At 37.9% G+C, this 23,310-nt stretch overlaps 1 protein-coding gene across 1 annotated transcript; it reads right to left on the bottom strand.

Moving 5' to 3' along the window:
- Nucleotides 1-1,342: 1,342 nt before the first annotated feature.
- LOC121414754 (aquaporin-10-like) lies at nt 1,343-22,378 on the bottom strand. Its single transcript, XM_041607816.1, has 7 exons — nt 22,113-22,378; nt 9,781-9,901; nt 9,036-9,173; nt 7,590-7,708; nt 6,322-6,539; nt 3,682-3,833; nt 1,343-2,673 (listed from the first exon to the last, which is right to left on the bottom strand). The coding sequence occupies exons 1-7, from the start codon at nt 22,221-22,223 to the stop codon at nt 2,489-2,491; spliced, it is 1,044 nt and encodes a 347-aa protein (XP_041463750.1). The 5' UTR covers nt 22,224-22,378; the 3' UTR covers nt 1,343-2,488.
- Between the last annotated feature and the right edge of the window lie 932 nt (nt 22,379-23,310).

A 23,310-nucleotide genomic window follows, 5' to 3' on the forward strand; every position in this document is an offset into this window, starting at 1 on the left:
TGTGCACGGTTTTCCTCGAAGCCCTTTAAACCTGACACGAGTTTCACAATATGTTGTTGCTTGTGAAATCTTGAAAGAGACATATCCGTCATTCCAACTTGTGAAACCATAGCAACCTTTCGTGGATCATGTACAAAACATAATCGAGGTTATCAGATAAAAAATGAAGGAAAAAGCATAAAGAAGCAACAACAAAAAAACGTAATCGTCAAAAGAATATTAGGACATTTTCGTAATCCTTTCGCAGACGCTTCTGTAACGCTGATAATTTTTCGTCAAAACCCCTTCATAACAGAGCAGCCTTTGTCGAAATCGTTGAATCAATTAAACAGCATTGTCGTTCTGGACTCTGGGCATAATTTTTACTTTCACTTTTTCGTCCGGTCCGAATCTCAAGAAGATGTGCTGTCCTGGTCCATAAACTTTCGACAATAACCTCTAATCTGTCCACTGTGATTTGACATCTTCAATAGATTCTCAACGTTCCAAGAATCGTCTGCGAGGAGGGATGCTATAGAATACCCTAATAACAAGGGTTTCAATACCAAGATATGTACTACTGTTCGTTCTGTTATAAAAAAAAAAACTTTAAGAGATTGGCAAAATTGATAAAAAAATCTATCAACTTGTTCGGGCGATTCCCTTAAGATTTAATATGTAGTTATCGTAATTACCTATTCGAGAATCAATGATAGCCCTCAGGGCGGCTCCAGTGAAACGGGAACGGGGCAACTAGGAACGGCAACAGGAAACCTTATGGTGACGACATATTTTCTCAATTAAATGTCAGCCATTTTCTCCCATTTATACTCGTTAATATCCCCCCTCATTTTCTCTCCTTTCTCTCCTCGTACTTCCTTTTTTCTACTATCGAAAAAGTCACGAGTTTTTGTTTATTTGCCAGTTTTTTATGACAAAAGTTTTATGCAACATGCCCCTTAGATTATTTTTTTTTCATTTCAAAAAGATATCAACCACGTCACCCCCTGTAGCTTGCCATGGTTGGACTTAATTCAATCCGTGCTGTTTTTTTTTTAGATTTTGTTTTACTTAAAATGCACGCATGTACGCATTCAGCATTAATTGACTCATTCTTAGATCAATTACTACTTAATTAATGAAAGTGGAGTTCTGGGAAATTTTTGACAGTATATAGGTGCTGTACAAATTATCGGAGGAAGGGCACCTTTACCCCCTCTGCCCCCCCCCCCCCGTGATCGATGACTATGAAGATGGTTGTGAGCTTGATGATAAAGAAGGGGAGTAAATATAAATGAGAAAGATATGTGAGAAGTGATCAGATAGACATTTTACCTCATTTATTTATTTTATTCATATTTTACCATGTTCCGGACACATTTTCAAAGCAACATACAAAAAGTAATGACATTTCAATGAAAATATAATATATTTTCTTTTCTATCTAGTGCAAAAGGTTTGCAAAACTTTGCAGTATAAAGCTATTTGACATCATAACTATATGATTTGGTACTAGTATATATTAAGTATATTATATTTGGTGAATTATATTATGGACCTAAAACTATTTTCTGTTCAGCCACAAATTTGAATCTTGGATCATTGATGATATTTGCAAAAATATCATACTGGTGCTTATAAAAGATATTCACAACTGGTTTAGTAAATGCCGTAGAAATATACAAAAGAATGATGTTCTTCCACTGATATTTCCTTCGGATTAATGATACTGGAAGCCAAAACATGTGTATGTTTTGATTTTGCATAAGCCCAAATGATTCATCTTTCCTTTATTTTTTGTCCATATTTTTTTTATTTCTTCTCAAATAAGTAAAAAATGGCAGTGGCTATCACATTTTTGGTTTTCGAATTTCATCATCATCTGAAACTTCTACGGTTACCAAAAGCGAGAAGCAAGCAATCGCAAGTATACATATTTGGTAATTAACTGTGCAAACCATCAATACTTCGCAACTTGGGTGAGTTTCAACCATTGATCATGTGTTATTGATATATACATGTATATCACAAGATTCCAATTTCATATCAACACACATAAATTCTCATAGCAATTAGTTCATTTTAAAAAAAGGTGAAATATAATATGCTTACCCTGCGCTATTTTGGGGAAACTAAAAACATATTGGACTACTTGAAACACTATTACAAAAATAATTATGTCGAGACATTATTACAAAAATAATGATGTCGAGACATTTTAAACAAAAACAATGACATCGTGACCATATTTCGAGGATTATTGTTTTTGCAGAATAAAACTTAGGCTACATGTTTGAGAAATATCAGACATACCGAACATGAGTGCAAAAAAGTAAAAAATAAACTCGCATGAAATGATTACCATGACAATAACCAGCAAAATCAGTGGTAATACTTTTATAGTAAAGACTTTTATAGTACTTTTTACACACGTTATTCATTAAGTTATTTTTTTAATCATTTCATTCATAATTTTTAGTTCGAATGCTTTTTCTCTTCTTGCCAAAAGTCACAAATATATATCATTCGTGGCGTCGTTCTCTAATGAACTGTGGAAGATCGCGTCGACGGATAGCGGTCTCGACATCTCGTCCTGGTCAGAGGGTCGTCTTCTCACGCTCATCGTCGTCGAATTCGTTAAACTATGATGTCTTGTCGTATGGTTGTTAACCATTCCGTCTTTATTATTGTGTTCTAAAATAATATAGTGCAGATGAGAGAAAGAGGGGGAGAGAGAAAAAGAAAGAAAGAAAGGAAGGAAGGAATGAAGGAAGAAAGGAAAGAAGAAAGAAAGAACGAAAGAAAGAAAGAAAGAAAGAAAGAGGGGGAGGAAGAACAAAAGAGAGAAAGGAACAAGAGAAAACTTGGTTAAAAGTCACGCAAAACACCATGCTTTGCAAATAAAGTATGTGTTGTACGATAAATATAATGAGCGAACTTTATCGCATCACCTGTGTGTGAACTTTACACTCGTCTCCTTTGACGTAAGTTTACATCAGATATAACGTGAAATCAGAAATAACCGTCTGAAACTGTGCTAGGATGAAACTGGTATATATAGAATCGGCGGTTTATGGCGGTTATTTTATCCACCTTAAACCGCGCATCGGTAGTAACACGGATCATCGATCGGACAGATGGGCGTTTCGTTAAGCTGTTCATAGGTTAAAGGTGACTTAAAGAACGACTGGTGAACCTTTCTTGTGGTAAATAATCACCAATAAACATTTGGTGGTGTACAATTTTTACCACAAGAAAGGATCGCCAGTCGTTCTTAAAGTCACTCTTAAACTTATACAACAGCTTAATCTAACGGCCCCAGAAATGCGGCAAACATCTAGTTGTGCATCTTACTAGTAATCATCATCACACCGCACACGGGTCGTGTGGTCCAGTGGTTAGAGCATTGGACTCATAATCTCAAGGTTGTGAGTTCGAATCCCAACTCTGCCATTGTCTCCGCTTTGATAAAAAGGCCCGAGAGTGATATCTGTAGTCTATAACGTCAGCCACTATGACTGATTAACCTAGACGTAAAATGTTTCCTATAGGTAATTGGTTATATACCAGCATGGCGTTTACCACCAATGCTGTCCTGCCGAGTTCCTACAGGAGTTACCACAAACAAAACAATTATTCACTATAAAAAAAATCAATAACATATCATTTTATAAAACTGAATCATTAAGAGGGATATAATACCTATGTTTTCTATCTTTTCGTTGTAATCTGTTACATTGATCTCCTCTGGTGGATGGTGTATGATGATAGCGAGGAAGTAGGCCCAGGACCCGAGAGAAGCCCCAACAATTGGTCCTACAATTGGTATCCACCACCAGTGAACGCCATCGGGACTGTGGAATAAGATAGAGAAATAAAAAAAAACACGATTTAACTATAAATATATTAGTGCCACTGGTATCACAATGTGTGTAGTAGTATGTAATATCAGTGGTAATATCAGCAGTAGTAATAGTAGTAGTAGTAGTAGTAGTAGTAGTAGTAGTAGTAGTAGTAGTACACTCTAAAAAATGAAGTGCTAATTCAGCTCTTAAAGAGCGTGTATAGTGACTGCACTTCGGAGTGCTGATTTGTCTAGTTCAAATTTGAACGAGAAAAATCAGCACTTCGACGTGCAGTCACTATACACGCTCTTTAAGAGCTGAATTGGCACTTCATTTTTTAGAGTGTAGTAGTAGAAGTAGTAGTACCAGCAGCAGCAGCAGTAGTAGTAGTAGTAGTAGAAGTAGTAGTAGTAGTAGTAGTAGTAGTAGCAGTAGTAGTAGTAGTAGTAGCAATAGTAGTACTAGTAGTAGTAGCAGCAGCAGTAGGAGTAGTAGTAGTATAGTAGTAGTAGCAGCAGTAGCAGTAGTACTAGTTGTAGTAGAAGCAATAGTAGTATAGGAGTAGTAGTAGAAGTAGCAACAGTAGTAGAAGTAGTAGTAGTTGTTGTAGTAGTAGTAGTAGTAGTAGTAGTAGTAGTAGTAGTAGTAGTAGTAGTAGTAGAAGTAGTAGTAGTAGTAGTAGTAGTAGTAGTAGTAGTAGTAGTAGTAGTAGTAGTAGTAGTAGTAGTAGTAGTAGTAGTAGTAGTAGTAGTAAAATCGCTGTTAGAATCTCTGTCGTGTACATTAGTGGAATTAGTGATGGTGGTGGTGGTGTTGGAGGAGGAAGGGGAGTAGTGGTGGTGGTAGTATAGTAGTAGTAGTAGTAGTAACAGTACACTCTAAGAATCAAGAATTTAAAATAAATCCAAATCGACTATGAATAGTGACCAGCCGAATATTTGATTTGGTTTTTAACCTATATAGATCTGGATATAATGTATATCTAAAATGTTTGAATTTAAATATTTTGAGATTTGAAAGTTAATCTTAAAGATTTAAAACAAAGCCAACATTCGGCTGTCACTATCCACAGCCGATCTGGATTTATTTTAAATCCTTGATTTTTAGAATGTATTAGTAGTAGCAGCAGTAGCAGGTGTAGTAATAGTTAGTAGTAATAGTAGTGGTAGTAGTAGTAGTAGTAGTAGTAGTAGTAGTAGTAGTAGTAGTAGTAGTAGTAGTAGTAGTAGTAGAAGTAGTAGTTGCAGTAGTAGTAGTAGTAGTAGTAGTAGTAGTAGTAGTAGTAGTAGTAGTAGTAGTAGTAGTAGTAGTAGTAAAATCGCTGTTAGAATCTCTGTCGTGTACATTAGTGGAATTAGTGATGGTGGTGGTGGTGTTGGAGGAGGAGGAAGGGGAGTAGTGGTGGTGGTGGTAGTAGTAGTAGTAGTAGTAGTAGTAGTAGTAGTAGTAGTAGTAGTAACAGTACACTCTAAGAATCAAGAATTTAAAATAAATCCAAATCGACTATGAATAGTGACCAGCCGAATATTTGATTTGGTTTTTAACCTATATAGATTTGGATATAATGTATATCTGAAATGTTTGAATTTAAATATTTTGAGATTTGAAAGTTAATCCTAAAGATTTAAAACAAAGCCAACATTCGGCTGTCACTATCCACAGCCGATCTGGATTTATTTTAAATCCTTGATTTTTAGAATGTATTAGTAGTAGCAGCAGTAGCAGGTGTAGTAATAGTTAGTAGTAATAGTAGTAGTAGTAATAGTAGTAGTAATAGTAGTAGTAGTAGTAGTAGTAGTAGTAGTAGTAGTAGTAGTAGCAGTAGTAGTAGTAGTAGTAGTAGTAGTAGTAGTAGAAGTAGTAGTAGTAGTAGTAGTAGTAGTAGTAGTAGTAGTAGTATAGTAGTAGTAGTAGAAGTAGTAGTAATAGTGGTAGTAGTAGAAGTAGTAGTAGTAGTAGATGTAGATGTAGTAGTAGTAGTAGTAGTAGTAGTAGTAGTAGTAGTAGTAGTAGTAGTAGTAGTAGATGTAGTAGTAGTAGTAGTAGTAGTAGTAGTAGTAGTAGTAGTAGTAGTAGTAGTAGTAGTAGTAGTAGTAGTAGTAGTAGTAGTAGTAGTAGTAGTATAGTAGTAGTAGAAGTAGTAGTAATAGTGGTAGTAGTAGTAGTAGTAGTAGTAGTAGTAGTAGTAGTAGTAGTAGTAGTAGATGTAGTAGTAGTAGTAGTAGTAGTAGTAGTAGTAGTAGTAGTAGTAGTAGTAGTAGTAGTAGTAGTAGTAGTAGTAGTAGTAGTAGTAGTAGTAGTAGTAGTAGTAGTAGTACCCACAGTAGTAGTAGGCCTATTAGTATAAATTAAAATGATAATTGACATGTTGAGATAATGAGGATTATGGCAAAAAATGATAAAAATGATGTAGTAACACGCCCCCCCCCCTTACTTCTCCTCATTATCGTTTAATGCCCACCCCCCCCCCCCCCCATCCTCCCAAACCGACACTTACGTCCAGACCTCTCTTCCGTACCCAGCGGCGGTGAGAAAAAGACGTCCGGATAGATCGATTGAAGGATTGAGAGGGGCGCCAGCGTTATATCCGTAGCTCATTAGAATAGTAAACACAATCAACCCAAAGAAAAACGGGGCTACGCGAGTAGGGGCGGCGTTGTTTCGCTGATCCATCACAGCTCCTATAGAGGCTAATAACAATGCTGTATTCAATACCTGCAAAAAAAATAAATGTAGAACTATACATACCGTTTTGTATGGATTATATTTACATGTATTTGCATTAAAAATTATTCTTTGATAATTATTGGGCGGCGCTGAGTTATTTGTGATAAAGGCGATCTATTATGTGATGTCATTTTTCCTTAATTGAATAACGGGGGGGGGGAACGCCCTTGACCTCTGACCTCTCTTTGTATACACTTATTTTCTTTTTTAAACTAAAATTATAGGAATGGTCGTCCCCTGACCCCCCCCCCCCCTGGGGGCCCTGGAACGATTTTCTTTTTCAAGTGGGGGTGCTAAACTGAATTTGACAAGCAGAAAAAAAGGTTTTCCTACAAAAATGTCGTTCATTTTCATTAAATTTCTGCCGTTTACCATACCTACCAGATTTCCTGGGGTGCTTTCTATGGAAAATAACACATACAGCACCCCCAAGGCACTCCCAAGTTCACCCCCCCCCCCCACTTGCGCTATCGTTGATCATACTTTCAAGCATCGGTCTGGCAAACTTAACACCAAAGTACTTACGGTCTTTATTTAACGTAAAGGGTGGAAATATAAGGAGTCATAACTAATAGTGTACTGTATTTTATTTACCTATATTTGGTTTGTTCATGGGTAGGGGTATTTACAGGTAATTATCTAATAGGAGCTGTCAGATTTCATGAAGATGGTTTGATTGTTTCCATATTCTTTATTCTTCTCCTTATTATTTTCTTCCCTTTTTGGAAAGTTAATCTAAATCTAATTTTAAAAATCTCAGGACACAGCCAGGCGCTCCCGCCACCTTCCTGTGTCACCATCTCAGACATGTGTCCAGGCGCGGATCCAGGAGGGGGGCACATGGGTCAAGTGCCCCCCTTTGAGAAGCAAATAAAAAATTTGTAATGTAAAAATGCCATGAAAAACTTTTTTTTTGCTTGTCAATTTGTTTTCCTTCGAAAAATTTGCCCCCCCCCCAATTGGAAAATCCTGGATTCGCCCCCGCATGTATCTGTGGGAAAAGCTAGGAATCACGCAATCGAGTGGTTGGTGAGTTACCTGCTCAAAAAACCCAGTCGTCATTGACAAGTACGGCTGCGGGAATGTAGCAAAGACTCCAGCTGTACCATTCTCACCCAAAACCTGACGAGTTCCACCATCAAAATGATCAAAACCATCTGTAAAATGAATTTTTGATGAAAAAAGCAATTTTACAACGTTGGAAAAGACAATACCATCGAACGTTGAAGAAAAACAATTTTCGTCACATTTCGAGCCCCCAACCCCGCAAAACGTCATACATAAACCTTTAGAATAATAAATGTTGGGCAACATACTGTCCACACAACAATAAATTTGGGTGACTATGAGTAGTTTTCAACCAATACTGTGTAGTTTTCACCCAAATCACACATTGGCTTAAAACTACCCAGAATTGGATAAAGTTTTAACCAATTGCTGTGTGGACAGTATGTTGCTTAACAGTTTTAAGAGTGTTGAAGAGGATTGTTGAAATCACTTAAAATTGTGCGATTATCTTCATAATTTTCCTTCGACACAGGTACGTTATTCTCAGAAACTACTCCACGCAGGGTGAATCTTTCAAAATGTACCGAAGTGATGACGTCACCAAAACTTTTTTGTATTTCAGCGTTTTTTTATACAATTTTTTTGGTAGGTCCATGGGGGCCTGAGATATATGACCTCGTGAATACATAGCCCTATTGAAGTCAATGTATTATTGGCCTGGTTCCTTACATTTAGAACCGGGCCAATGATATATTGACTTCAGTGGGTCTAATGCTGAAATGCAAAAGGTGAAAATTGATGACGTCGCATTTCGGTACTCTATAATTTTGTCCGTTAACACATCAATCAACCAAAAGATTTCAGGCAAACTGTCCTGTAGCATAATAGTCTAGGGTATTTTCACACAGACACCAACGGAGGATTCAAGAACAGGGAAAATGCCCTTCGTGACAAAGCACAACCCCAGGGAGGCGTTTCATGAAAGGACATGTCGGACGGTTTATCCGTCAAGTCCCATTTTATCCGACAGTTACAATAGCAACAGTACTTCTCTGCCAATTAAATCCAGGGAAAGTTGTCAGATCTGACAACTTGTCGGACGAAAATATTTATGAAATGCTACCCAGGGGATCGTTTCATCAACACTTTTGTCCTTTAATGAAACGCTCCCCTGACAGCTTGTCGGATGAAAATATTGATGAAATGCTCCCAAGGTCTTTGTCGAAAATTGGTGAAGTAAAACAGCAGTTTAGTCCTTGACTTTTAACTAGACAAACGACATATTTGAAAATTCTTTGTCAGCTCCCAAACTTAGGACGAAACTGCTGTTTCGGTTTGCCGATTTTCGACAAAGACCTCCCAGCTGTTCTTTGTCATTTTGACGAGCATTTTCAATACATTTACCGTGTTCTCGAACCCCGTCCGTACGTGGCGGAGCGAAAAGTCCCTATTGATATAGAGTTTGTTTCTACGCACCTTCATAAACTCGATATACTACCCATGCCCCGGCGAACCCACCGACAAGCTGGGCTAGGAAATATACAGGTATCCTCCGCCATGGGAATTGTCCTATAACAGCTATTCCTATTGATACAGCCAGGTTGATGTGAGCCCCTAAATAGATGATATTCGAAAAAGGGAAATTAAAAATGCATACAGATGACATTCCAAGGTCAAGTGATTTGCATATGTGAGTTTCAAATGTTAGTCAAATGACACACACATGGCATATCAAATCCACATGATATATTTAACATTTATGTGACGTGCTATACATAATGTGTGAAGAACTGTGTAATCGTGACACATTGACGTGTGTATACACTCATACATGTGTGCGATGTGACGCACATAAGTCTGAAACTGTGACACATGAAAATGTGTACACATTCATACATTATGTGATGTGGCACACGTAGTAATGCATGACTCACATAAGTGTATAATCGTGACACCATGCATGGAAGTGTTTACATGCACCCTTACATGATTGTGTGTGATGTGATCGACACATATAAGAGTGTAATTATGATGTCCGCGTCTCTCGTCACAAACATGTCCAAATCTATAACGGCTGTTAAATATGATATGGTACACTTATTCCGAGATTGCACTTCAAATGCCCTCTGTTCCTCGCCTCGCTTCTCACCCTACCCCACCCTAAACACTAAAAATAAAAATAAAAAATTATATATTACTTTCGCAATATTTGAAGCTTTACCTGTTACACCGAATCCAGCGTAGACTGCGAGAACGACCCCCATCCCGACCGTCAAAGCGACGTTGAATGCAGACCCTGTCCTCGATACCACATCCTGAGCCACGGCAGCATGGACGATGACCTTGACAAAACAATTATGAAATACACTTTTGTTCGGAATTGAAATAATTATGCATGTTTTTTTTTTTGCAAATACATAATGAAAATGAGGGATGTAATGTACTGAGACCAGTATACCGGAGCCCCGGTTCATTATGCTTAGATTTATGCACGGTCAAACCAATCAAAGCAGTGGCGTACAGATGAGTGGGCTTGGGGGCGTTTGCCCCCCCCCAAAAAAAAAAAAAAAAATCACGACCAAAAAAAAAGAGAAAAGGAAAAAGGGAAAGGGTGAAATATGATATTATTATCAGAATATTATGTCAAAATTTAATACAACAGTTTTTTTATATTGTGTAATTTTTTGCCTAATGGCTTCGCTCCCTCGCAACTTTTTAAAGTTTTTGCCCCATACGCCCTATCTGGTCCCCTCAAACTTTTTAATCAATTACGCCACTGATTCAAAGGGAAGAGTTTAAGCTCCTTAAATCAGTATCGTGATATTAGCCATAATAATAAGAAATAATGATGATGATGGCAATGATAATAACGGGATTATGAAAAAATAAAACAAACGGCGTGTTTCTACAGAGACTCGTTAAACGGTATTACCCGATTAAGTATCCAGAATCAGGAAAACTTCCCTGTTGAACAGACGCGATGCGCGCAAAAGCCGCGTTCCGCGACGCGCAATGTGAGTTAATCGGATTATTCACTCTGTAGACACAGGTCGGTTTAAGGGCGATACCGTTTTTCGATTCCGGAAAAGACAAACCGTTTTGAACGATTCTCTTTAAAAACACGCCGAATGACAATAATTACGAGTTTAATGAATGTCATTTAGATACTCATTTGTGAAGCACTGAAGAAGAAAAAAATATATAATCTCTATGCAGTTCATCAAAAGTTTACTTATGAAACACTAAATAAACAAATCATTTCATGTGCACTGTTTACAGCTCATATAAACAGTCCCAAAGTACAGTTATATTTATTCGTTACTGTATTTATTTTGTTCTTAAAAAGCCGGGGATCTCGGAAATGATATAGAGTGATGACTTGATCAGACATTGACATGTTGGCTTTAAAGATATGATATTTCCAGATAGAAGTTTAATTGTTGACACTGATTGCGATAATTGATAATTATTACTATTAAAAACAAACGTTATACGGACTGCCTCGACAGAACATTTGCTTTGTTCTTTTGCAGCTTCCCATTTCATGTTCATTTGTTATACATATACTATAATTATCCTTATATAATATTAGCCCCTTTTTTAAATCTTACTTGCATCTTGCTATCTGTCTTTGTTTCCTTGTTTTGTTTTTGTTTTTTAATGTATTTTTCAGGATGTTTTTTCTCTGCTCAATGTATTTTAATGGACGTGAGTAAACAAATAAATGGGGAAAAAATGAAAAATAAATGATATAACCTTGAAAAGGTTCGGGAATCACTGAACCAATAATCATATTGACTTCTGATATCACATATCATGTGTGGTCTTAGGTAATGCAAGATGTGTTTTTTTTTTCGTCGTAGATTTGTTGAAATATTAGGCCGGTGTACACAAATTCAAATTTGTTTATTCACTTCCATCAAACAAAAACAAACTGTATATCATATTTATATATTATATAAATATGATATACAGTTTGTTTTTGTTTGTTTTTGTTTATTAAACATAAATATTTGTATCCGTTGCAAAAAATATGTTGTGAAAAAAAAACACTTAGACAATTTGGGCGGCACATTGTAGGTTTTAAATATGTATGCTATTTTCCAATAGAAATGAAATTAAGATGGAAATGGAGGGATCCACTAAAAAGCAATGCTTGTACAATGTGGGCCCCTCAAAAAAATAGATAACACAGCAAATAAAGTACAAATACAGATATACATGTATGTAATCAAATGAGAAAAAAAACGAAGTTATCAAAAAATATAGTTTGATAAAGGACAAAACAACCCGTTCTAAAATATATCCACCCTTCCTCACCCCCCCCCCCCCCCCCGAAAGAGAAGAAAAAAGGGGAGAATGCCCTGAGAAGATGGATGGGTGCTGCTGAACGCAGGTAGAACACATGCAATCGCTAATGCACATCCCTAAAAGAAAGGGAAAGTTGTATCTCCACCAAAGAATATAGAAATGTATTATGCCACTATCATACTTCTAATCACTGCCAGAAAAAGATTTTGATTTTGGCCGGAGGGATCTATACTCTTATTTTCTATTCTTACCTTTTCAATGACATATGCAATTGTACACAACGTATATACATGTACCTACTTCAATATGTTTTAACACAGAAGGTATGAAAAGGGGTTAGGTCCATTTCAGTTTGATTGCAGGAGGGGTTAGGTCCACACAGATTTTTTTTGGAAAAGAAAATTTCCAAAAATATGAAGACAGGTCGATTTCTTTTATGCCAAATTTTATGTTCTCATGGTAAAGTATCATGAAAATTTAGTTTCGCATAAAAATATTGCAATATGGGAGAATTTAAAAATGATTTTCTTGGAGTAGACCTTACCCCTTTTGCAACCAAACGCCTCTGAAGAGCTCATTTGTCAAAAGGGGTTAGGTCCATTTTGTTCATAAAGTTTATTGTTTTCTCTCTTAAAACCTCTAAATTTCTAGTCGCTCTGATGATACCGAGGGGTAAATTTGAAGAAAAAAAATAATGCCATGTATTAAAAAAAATATAGAAGATATAAAGCAAAAACATATTATTCATTGTCATCCTGAAGCCTGTTGCATAAAACTTTTTACCTGAGAAAACTCTGGTAAAAACTGAAAACTAAGGTTAGTCTGATTTCCACCATTGACTTTAGCACAGGGCAAAAACTCCGGTAAAAACAACCTGAGTTTTCTCAGGTAAAAAGTTTTATGCAACGGGCCCCTGGAATTCTTTTTCCCCATCCACCTGTTTATAACAGTTTCTGAGTGGAATGGTTTCATCGGGGTGTAGTCGATATAAATAAGACGATAACGATAAGAGATATCATCTTGAACTCCGTCCGATCATGACATACTTGTAATGATTCACCATAAGTATGTTCGACTGTAAATTAACAGTTTTTGAGTGGAATGGTTTCATGGGTGTAGTCGATATAAATAAGACGATAACGATAAGAGATATCATAGTGTGGTACGGAATGTCACTGACGCAGATCCCGTGGGACTAGCGTGCCAAAATTGATTTTTTGATTGTTTTGGCTTCATTAGGGTCCCCTTAGACCAAAAACGATTCAACCTTATTTCTCACTTTTATTCACCAATTTTATTTTTAAGTTGTCTGAGGTGTATGAGAATGAATATTTCATGATGTTGTGATGTCAATGTTTTTTAACTTTTACCAAATGGGGGCGGGAATCCATGACACATGCTCCGGCGACGATTGCTCCGGTGACAAATGCTCCCCAAATGCGACATTTGCTCCGTGACCGTGACATTTGCTCCTCGACATTTGCTCCGCCTACATTTGCTCCGCCGACATTTGCTCGGCCGATATTTGCTCCGCCGACTGTTGCTCCGCCGAAATTTGCTCCGCCGACTGTTGCTCCGCCGACAGTTGCTCCGCCGACAGTTGCTCCGCCGACAGTTGCTCCGCCGACAGTTACTCCGCCGACAGTTGCTCCACCGACAATTGCTCCACATTTAGTGACAAATGCTCCGGCGACAAATGCTACCTGAACGACACATGCTCCGCCGACATTTGCTCCGCCGACATTTGCTCCGCCGACTGTTGCTCCGCCGAAATTTGCTCCGCCGACTGTTGCTCCGCCGACATTTGCTCCGCCGACAGTTGCTCCGCCGACAGTTGCTCCGCCGACAGTTACTCCGCCGACAGTTGCTCCACCGACAATTGCTCCGCATGTAGGAACAGTTGCTCCACCGACATCTGCTCCGCATGTAGGGACAAATGCTCCGCCAATAATTGCTCCGTCCACAATTGCTCCATCGACAGTTTCTCGGCATGTTGCTTTAAAAGAATAAATATAAGACCTAAATAAAATACCTGCGACAAATGCTCCTCGAATAACAATTGCTCTGCTAACTAGGCCTAAAAGAAGACAAGACACTTGCTCTGACGAAAATATTTGTTACATCCTTTTGCGTTACATACTCTTTTGTATTGTTTTGTTTTACCATTCAAGTTGTTGTGCCACTTTATATCATAGGCGGATCCAGGGGCGAGGGGCCCGGGTCCCCACTATTGGCGGAGCAAAAAAAAGAGAAAAAGGGGGAAAAAGAATAAAAAAAAAACAGGGAAAAGAGAGAAAAAAGAAGAAGTGAAAGACTTGGAAAATAAAAAGAATCTTTTATATTTCACTGTATTCATTTTTCGCTCGCACTTCGTGCTCGCATTGCCTCTTTGATTTACATAATTATCTTGTTCAATATGGAGCTTAAATATCAAGTTTGGAAGTCAATATGTAAAATATATTTCGACGCGGATATCGAACTTTCATTATTTGTTTGATTTACAAATTGATTGTTTTAAAGTGATTTTTAAAAATGTTAGTTTTACGATCTGAACATTAATATTTTCTGCTCGTGCTGCACGCTTGCAAATGTTAACTTATCAGTTACCTTTATTAATTTTGTGTATTCCATAAAGTTTTCAAAGTATCCTTTTGCAGGTCTGATAGTCAAAACGTATCAGCTAGCGCTGCACGCTCGCATTTTGATTGGCAAGTAATGTATGTCTCAATATTGATTATACAACAAGCTCCTTCACATTTCGTGACAGTCTATCAAAAGTTTCGGCTCGCGATTTGTGCTTGCATTAATTGTTAAAATGTATTCACTCATTCATCTTATTCTTAATTACCAAAGTTCTTGAAATGTCCGGTTTTCAGGCCATGATTTCGTGCCCTACTTAGGCATATTAGCTTAAGAGATAGAAGATGGGAGAGGTTGTAAAAGAAATAAGGAACAGAAGTCATGAATGTAGAGAGAGAGAAACAAATTTTAGTACAGGAGGAGAGAGGGACGGGGGAGAAAGTGGTTTTCAAGGAAAGAAAGGGAGAAATTATCGAGATAAAAGCGTTGATGGGAAATTTAAGTTCAGCCAAACTATCAGAAATGTTAAAAATGTATAGAATAATGATAAAAAACATACAGCTTTGGAGAGGAAGCGTTGTTAGTTTTACACACAAAAAAAAATTCAGTGGATTTTATCAGAGGAGCATTTGTCCCTACATGCGGAGCAAATGTCGGCGGAGCAACTGTCCCTACATGCGGAGCAAATATTGGCGGAGCAATTGTCGCCGGAGCATGTGTCGTTCGGGTAGCATTTATCGCCGGAGCATTTGTCGCTAAATGTGGAGCAATTGTCGGTGGAGCAACTGTCGGCGGAGTAACTGTCGGCGGAGCAATTGTCGGTGGAGCAACTGTCGGCGGAGCAGCTGTCGGCGGAGCAACAGTCGGCGGAGCAAATTTCGGCGGAGCAACAGTCGGCGGAGCAAATATCGGCGGAGCAAATGTCGGCGGAGCAAATGTCGACGGAGCAAATGTCGAGGAGCAAATGTCGACGGAGCAAATGTCGGCGGAGCAGCTGTCGGCGGAGCAACAGTCGGCGGAGCAAATTTCGGCGGAGCAACAGTCGGCGGAGCAAATATCGGCGGAGCAAATGTCGGCGGAGCAAATGTCGACGGAGCAAATGTCGGCGGAGCAAATGTCGACGGAGCAAATGTCGAGGAGCAAATGTCGCGGAGCAAATGTCGCATTTCGGGGAGCATTTGTTACCGGAGCAATCGTCGCCGGAGCATGTGTCAGGTTACCGGGGGCGGACGTTACGAAAAATGCCCCAAAATTGTAAAATATTACCCCCAAAATATTATTTTTACCTTTTTGGCACTAGAATTAGGACAAAAGGATTACAAAATGAAATGAATATGTCTTGTTATACAATCCAATAACAAAGGAATATATCGCATGTAATGTATATTATTATTTTTGGTCAATTGATGTAAAAATCATCTCCATTTCAGGATTTTATGCAGTGAAAACCTTACTACAACACTAGAGGGCGCCATAACTTATGATAAATATTTCCCTTAAAAAATCGAATTCTAAGCACTGTAATTTTATCAATAAATTTGAAAGCTGACACATTTCAAGAGCAATTATTTCCAATGCCGATTCATAGTATGGGCATCTAATTTGTTTTGATTCTACCCCCCCCCCCCCGGGAGGGGGGGGGTAGAATCAAAACAAATTAGATGCCCATACAAAACAAATTAGATTGCGAGCGTTGTGGCCCAGTGGATTGGTGTTTTGACTTTGAAAGGGTCGTGGGTTCGAATCCCGGCCATGGCATAGTTTCATTCTGCAAGAAATTTATCAACATTGTGCTGCACTCAACCCAGGTGAGGTAAATGGGTACCCGGTGGTAAGAAATTCCTTGAATGCTAGAGCGCCTAGGCAGCCCATCTAAGGCAGGGGTAATAATAATAGCAGGGCCCCCTAGGAGAACAGTTTTTAGAACTGAAGTGGCTTCCCTAGGTAAATATACCTATATTATTAATATTATCATATCATAACAAGAGCAGTCATTGGTCTATGTCGAAAAATCCACGATGGCGTGAAGAAATCTGAGTCTAAAGTGACTGCTGTTACTGAAAAATGGACATAGTTCATTTAAAATTCACCAAGGACATATGATTTTGGTGTCCACTCAATGGTTTCATGATTATAATGATACTTTCGACTAGTTACAAAGATATGCACTTGTCCATTTTGCCTAAAAATCCAAGAAAGTTTTCAAAATGGCATCTAAAATGATTCCTAAAACTCATTAATAATGGTCAATTTATACAATATTATTCTGTGAGGAATAATTATGGTGTCTATATGGTGGTATAAAGGGTCAGATAATACATTCGACAAATAACAAGGATATTTAGTTTTCCATTTTGTCTAAAATCCATGGTAGATTAAAAAATTTCATCAAATGGGGCTATTACAAACTCATGAATCAATATGATAACTTATCCCATACATTTAAGTGTAGGCACCAAAATATTTCTCACAGGTTAGTATTGTTTAAATAATGTATCCACTTCTAAGTAACAATAGTAATTTTTGGAACCCATTTTTTAAAACCAACTTGGATTTTAAGGCAAAATGGATAACTGCACAGTCATTGTATCCAGTCCTTTATAAATATTTTTAATTTTAACTCTTGAAATACTAGTATAGACACCAAAATAATATCCCCAGGTGTATTCTATATCCACTTTTAAGTAATAGCAGTCATTTAGGCAATTTTGAATTTTTGACAAATTTGACATCCGACTGTTCTTTCAACTTGAAACAATACTTGATCCTTTAAACTCTAGTGTAGACACCAAAATCAAAACCACAATGTGCATTTCTAATGAACTATGTTTTCACTGCATAAAATCCTGAAATGGGGTGACTTTTACATTAATTTACCAAGAATAATCATATAAATTACATAGTGCCAAAAAGGGGGAAAATTATGCTTTTGGGGTAATATTTTACAATTTTTGGGTATTTTTCGCAAAATCCGCCCCCATATGGCAAAAGTGAAAAAAAATTGGCATCACAACATCATCAAATATTCATTCTTGTACACCTCAGACAACTTAAAAATGAAATTGGTGAAGAAAAGTGAGAAGTAAGGTTGAAACAATGGATTATCCTATTGGGCTTTGTACAGGCCAATATGGCGCCAAAAAGGACCCCCACGAAGGGAAGGAGGGGGCTGAAAATTTGAACCCCATCATTTTTGGTCTAAAGGGACCCTACTGAAGCCAAAACAACCCCAAAAATCAATTTTGGCACGCCAGTCCTACGGGATGACATAACATACCGCACTATCATCTTGAACTCCGTCCGATCATGATCATACGTGTAATGATTCACCATAAGTATGTTCGAAATATTGGGGAGGGGTTATATCCCCACCCCACCCCCCCCTCCCTCGGGATCGACACCAATGGTGAGGTAGTAGTCCCTTGACTGGATTTGCTTGCTATCGTTGATTTGGTTTATTTCCAATTGTCTAATACCATTTCGTCCAATTGCCAGCTCGTCTACTATCATTTGGTCTACCATCAGTTCGTCCACTCCCACCACATGATCTACTTTCATTTAGTCTAATACCATTCCGTCTAAGAACCAGTTGGTCAATAGCAATATTCCATTTGGTCTAATCAAACTAAAGTTTTATTGTGCAAAATGAATGAAAAGAAAATCGGTGTTAGACCAACCGATTTTTAGACGAAAAGGTAACAGACGAAATGGTGATTAGACGAAGTGATGATTGGACCAAATGGTTAATGGACCAAATTGTTGTCAGACGAAATGTTGATGGACGGAATGGCAGACTAAATGAAGGTAGACCATGTGGTGAGTGGATGAGTTGGCAGTGGACAAATTGGCAATTTACCGTTGATTTACATGTCTTTTTTAATGGAATCATTTTGCCATTACATGCTGCTAACGGTTCTAATAAAACCACTCTATGAGAATAACATAAGAAATAACCAACAAATGTATTGAATAAATTGTAACCTTCCCCATATTTTTGCGGATTCTGAAATCAAAGGTCAAATTCGTCACACATGCAGTCATTGGCGTTTGCGTCAAAATCAAGGGAGGGCCCGGTATTGTTTGCTTTATTATTATTGTTCGGGTCAATTTTGATTGAGTTTTAATAATGCTATCTCCCCAAACAGACAATTGGAAGTGCATGATAAACTGATATCTTCCCCCAAAACATTGGATATAATTATGTCGACAGCCGATCCCTTCCCGTGACAAGATCTGTGCAAACAAGCAGAGTAAGAACATTAATAATAGCGATTCTTTTTTCTCACGCGTAAGACGGATTGTGTGAAAGTAATAATCTCATACCATGTCAAAGGTAGATGATTTCGGGGCGCAATTGTGCTCAAGAGGCTCAGAGGCACCCCCCCCCCCCCGGAGAGCAGGGGTAGGGGTCTATTAATAGTGACACAAGGTCTGTTATGTCAGATTGTGGTAAATTACCGCAATGTGCCATAACTATGTTAAGGCACTTTCGGTAAAAGAAATTTGTTACCAAAATGTGAATTGTGCACTTATGCCCATTGGCGGCGGAAGCCAACAAATTTAGAGGGGTCCACCTGAAATTTAGGGGGAGGGGCGCAGGAAACAAAATTGACACACACATTTCATTTCATTCGTTTATTTCCATTTTCAACAATTACAGTTTCTTCTGTACATGTTGACATATATAAATAACAAAACATATTTCAAATATTCCTGTACAGAAAATTATATTCAAGATTATTACAAATCAGGTTGGAAATGGAGGAGGCTGCTAAAAAGCGGAGCTTGTAGAGTGCAGCCTCCTAATAAATATTCTTGTAGTTGTTTAGCATATAAAAAAATAAAATAACTTGAGCATAACCAGTTGAATTAAAAGGAAAAATGGGAAATTAAAAAAAAGGTTATTAACAGAAATTTTAGGGGGGCCCGCCCCCCCCCACCTCAAATTTAGAGGGGACAGGACCCCCCCTTCCGCCGCCTATGCCCATGCCTGGCATGTTTTTTTTTTTTTTACCAATATGTGCAGTTAAAACATGATGTTCCTGCACATTTTGGTTTAAACACATTTGACGGTTATATTGGAGTACAGATTTATGATATGGTATTGGGTTAGAGACAAAGTCAGGGGTACTTGTCTGTCTGTGTGTGTGGATGATTTGCCAATTTGTCCAATAACCACCCAGCCACCCCCCCCCCCCCCCCCCCCCCGTTTCCTCGGCCCCTGCAAATAGCGATTCATATTAGCCTGATTTCGATAACCGTCTCTGCGACGCATTCAGCTTATGCCCAGTTTTTTTTTTTTATCTCTTTTGTGTTGCACTTTAATCTTCTCATGCCTCATGAATATCAAATATATTTTTTAAAGGTCAAGTCCACCTCAGAAAAATGTTGATTTGAATCCATAGAGAAAAATCAGACAAGCACAACGCTGAAAATTTAATCAAAATCGGATGGAAAATAAGAAAGTTATGACATTTCAAAGTTTCGCTTATTTTCAACAAAATAGTTATATGAACGACCCAGTTACATCCAAATGAGAGAGTTGATGATGTCACTCACTCACTATTTCTGTTGTTTTTTATTATTTGAATTATACAATATTTCAATTTTTACGAATTTGAAGTTTGGGACCTCCTTGCCTGAAGCACAAAATCTTAAAATAACTGAATTCCACGTGTTCGGGAGGAATGAAACTTCATTACATGACAATGACGATAAAATCAAAATATTTCATATTTCAAACAATAAAAAACAAAAGAAATAGTGAGTGAATGACATCATCGACTCTCTCATTTGGATGTAGCTTGCTCGTTCATATTTTTTGTGAAATGAAGCGAAACTTTGAAATGTCTTAACTTTCTTATTTTACATCCGATTTTGATGAAATTTTCAGTGTTATGCTTGTTGAATTTTTCTCTTTTTATTCAAATCAAGTTTTTGTTGGGGTGGACTTGTCCTTTAAGTATTTGTGTATGTTCTCACCCCGTTCTCTCTCTTTCTATAGCAAGGTGTGAGTTAATTAGGAGATTTGATTATTAGTATTTGCGTGTTTGTAATCCATGAAATTGTAACCTTCTTTTGTTCTTGATTCGTCTTGTTTTGTTTTTGTTATTGCATTTGAAACATATGGCAAGCTGGAAATAATTTTGTATGAAAACAATGGAATTTTCAATTTCGAGATCTGAAGAGAAGATATTGTAGGCATACATTGTATATCTCACAATAGGGAAGTTTATAGCTTTCACGAAGGTTGTGAGTGTTTTCACGTGTGGGGAGGGACGTTTACACCTATTACTATACCATGCAATTGCGTATACTTACGCACATTAAACCAAATGGACATAGGACCAAGTGGGCATTATAGAGCAAGTGGATATTGGACCAAATGTCAGTTGGATAAAGTAGGGGTTGGACCAAATTGGACCATAGGACATTGGACAAAATGGCTATTGGGCGAAGTGGCTTTTCGACGAAGTGACTCTTAGACAAAGTGGCTATTGGACGAAATGGCTCTTATACTAACTGAAAATCGGACAAAATGTTTATTGAACGAAGTGGCATTTAGATGAAGTATAGCCTTTAGACGAAGTGGCTAATGGACGAAATGGTAATTAGACAAGGTGGCTTTTGGACAAAGTGACGCTTAGACAAAGTGGCAATTGAACGAAATTACTCTTAGATGAAGTGGCTCTTATGTTAACTGGCTATTGGAAGAAATGGCTATTACATGAAATGGTATTGGACTAAACAGGATAAGATGACATGGTCATTGAACGAAATGACATTGGACAAAGCGGGTATTAAACCATTAAGATCTTATGCCAACTGGAGATTAGACGAATTTAATGGTAAACCAAATGAGACCAAATAAAATGCCCAGCTTATGTCGTTAGGGTATTTTGTATTTTTTGATGCAATGAATCAGTGCAGAAAACGAGCGAATCATCGGGGGGGGGGGCGTTTCATGAAAGGACCTGTCGGACGATTTATCCGACAAGTCCCATTTTATCCGACAGTTACCATAGTAACAGTACCTCTCAGCAAATCAACATCAGAAACATCAGAAAAAGATGTCAGATCTGACAACTTGTCGGATGAAAATGTTGATGAAACACTCCCCAGAAGTTACCAAAGTGTCAGTGCCGTCAATGTCCAGCACATTTTGGTAAATTACCAAAATGTTCTGTTACCAAAATGTACAGTACATAGTTACACATTCTGGTTATTTACCAAAATGTGCAATTTACCAAAATGTGACGTAACAGGGACCGATAGATTTTCTATGATAGAACGTTGGGTGTATGGGTTTGGGGTGGGGGTGTAGAGGGGGTCTCTCATTTCAGTCAATTGACACTAAGCTCTTAATATACTCAACTCACATGCAACCCCGCCCCACAAAGAAAATAAACAAATCATCAGCGCAAAAGAAAGAAAGAGATAAACGAAGAAACAAACAGGCAAACAAAGAAACAAACGAAGACATAAAGAAAAAAGAAAAAAGAGGAGAAAGAAAGAAAGAAAGACAAATAATTCATAGAAAATCTCTCTCTACATTAGTAATCTTGGAGAATTGCTCTCAGATCAGGATTGATGAAAGGCGTTGTATGCATGATATACATGATTGTACAACCGTGATAACTGGGATAATAAAATTTAACTTACTGATAGAATGAAAGTCGCATAGAACTCGCAGATGACATGTCGTCCAAGCTCGCTACGAATTCGTATCGAATTAAGTATCCTCCTCCTCCACGAAGTCGACCCCGATCCCATGGTTATATCCAAAATTCTCCTCAAAGACCTCCACCATTAAAACACAGTAATGCCCGGTAGAAAACAGATTGATTATTAAAGTCATCCATGCACTTTGGTCCAAAACACACCTGACAACGAACGATAAGACACTTGAAGGGTATCTCGAAGACGATAGGTCGAGATCTCAGACATGAAAAGTCAAAATGATTTATCTCACAATGTTCAACCTTTATTCCATCATTCAAGATTATCAAGTTCGCGAGCAGTTCGTCACACAAGGGCTTCTTTTTGATTGGTTGGCGAGTGGTGACGAAAAAAAAATGTTAATCATGTAAGTTAGTGTTGAAGTTGCTTCTGTGTACATATCGATTGAAAAAGGCTATTTCTTTTTTTTGAAGAACCATGATCAGATCAATGCAAAGGATGTTGATTCTAGAGAGAACATTCCCATCTCATTATAATCACAAACTCGAAAAAAAACATTGGGTTGCTTAAAAATAATGAACCTACTTGGGGAGGAGAAAACGGAAGCGAGGGACTGTGTTCCCCCCCCCACACACACACACACCCACACACACACACACACAAACCCACAGAAGGTGATAAGAACAAGAAGAAGGTAATGATTATCCCAAATCAGGCACTTCACATACAAACTTCAACAGAAGTGGCGTAATGAACAAAAAGGGGAACGAATGACGGGGCAGAAGATAGCGTATGTGGATTTTTGTTCTAAAGACACGAGGGAACGAAGCGAGCGAGCCAAATAATCTTTTGCCTTTTGGAAATGAAAATCTAATTTTGTAGTATATTTTTAGTCGATAATTCGGCGATTAATATCATATTTCACCATTTTTACTTTCCCTTTCTCCTTCTTTTTTCTTGATCGGCACAAGCCCCCCCCCCCCCCACTCTATACGCCAGTGTTTAACAGCATTGTAGGTTCATACTGGGGGGGGGGGGGCGTATGCAAACGAACGAAAAACGAAACCCTAGTTCACGAAAGGCCTAAAAGCGAGACATTTCTTGATAAAGGCAGAAAGCACAAACGAGAAAACCAATATCACCTGATTTCCAAAATGGTCAAACATGCAAACCTACAATT

The sequence above is a fragment of the Lytechinus variegatus genome, chromosome 5 (assembly GCF_018143015.1).
Source record: "Lytechinus variegatus isolate NC3 chromosome 5, Lvar_3.0, whole genome shotgun sequence".
In the NCBI taxonomy this organism is placed as follows: Eukaryota; Metazoa; Echinodermata; class Echinoidea; order Temnopleuroida; family Toxopneustidae; genus Lytechinus; species Lytechinus variegatus.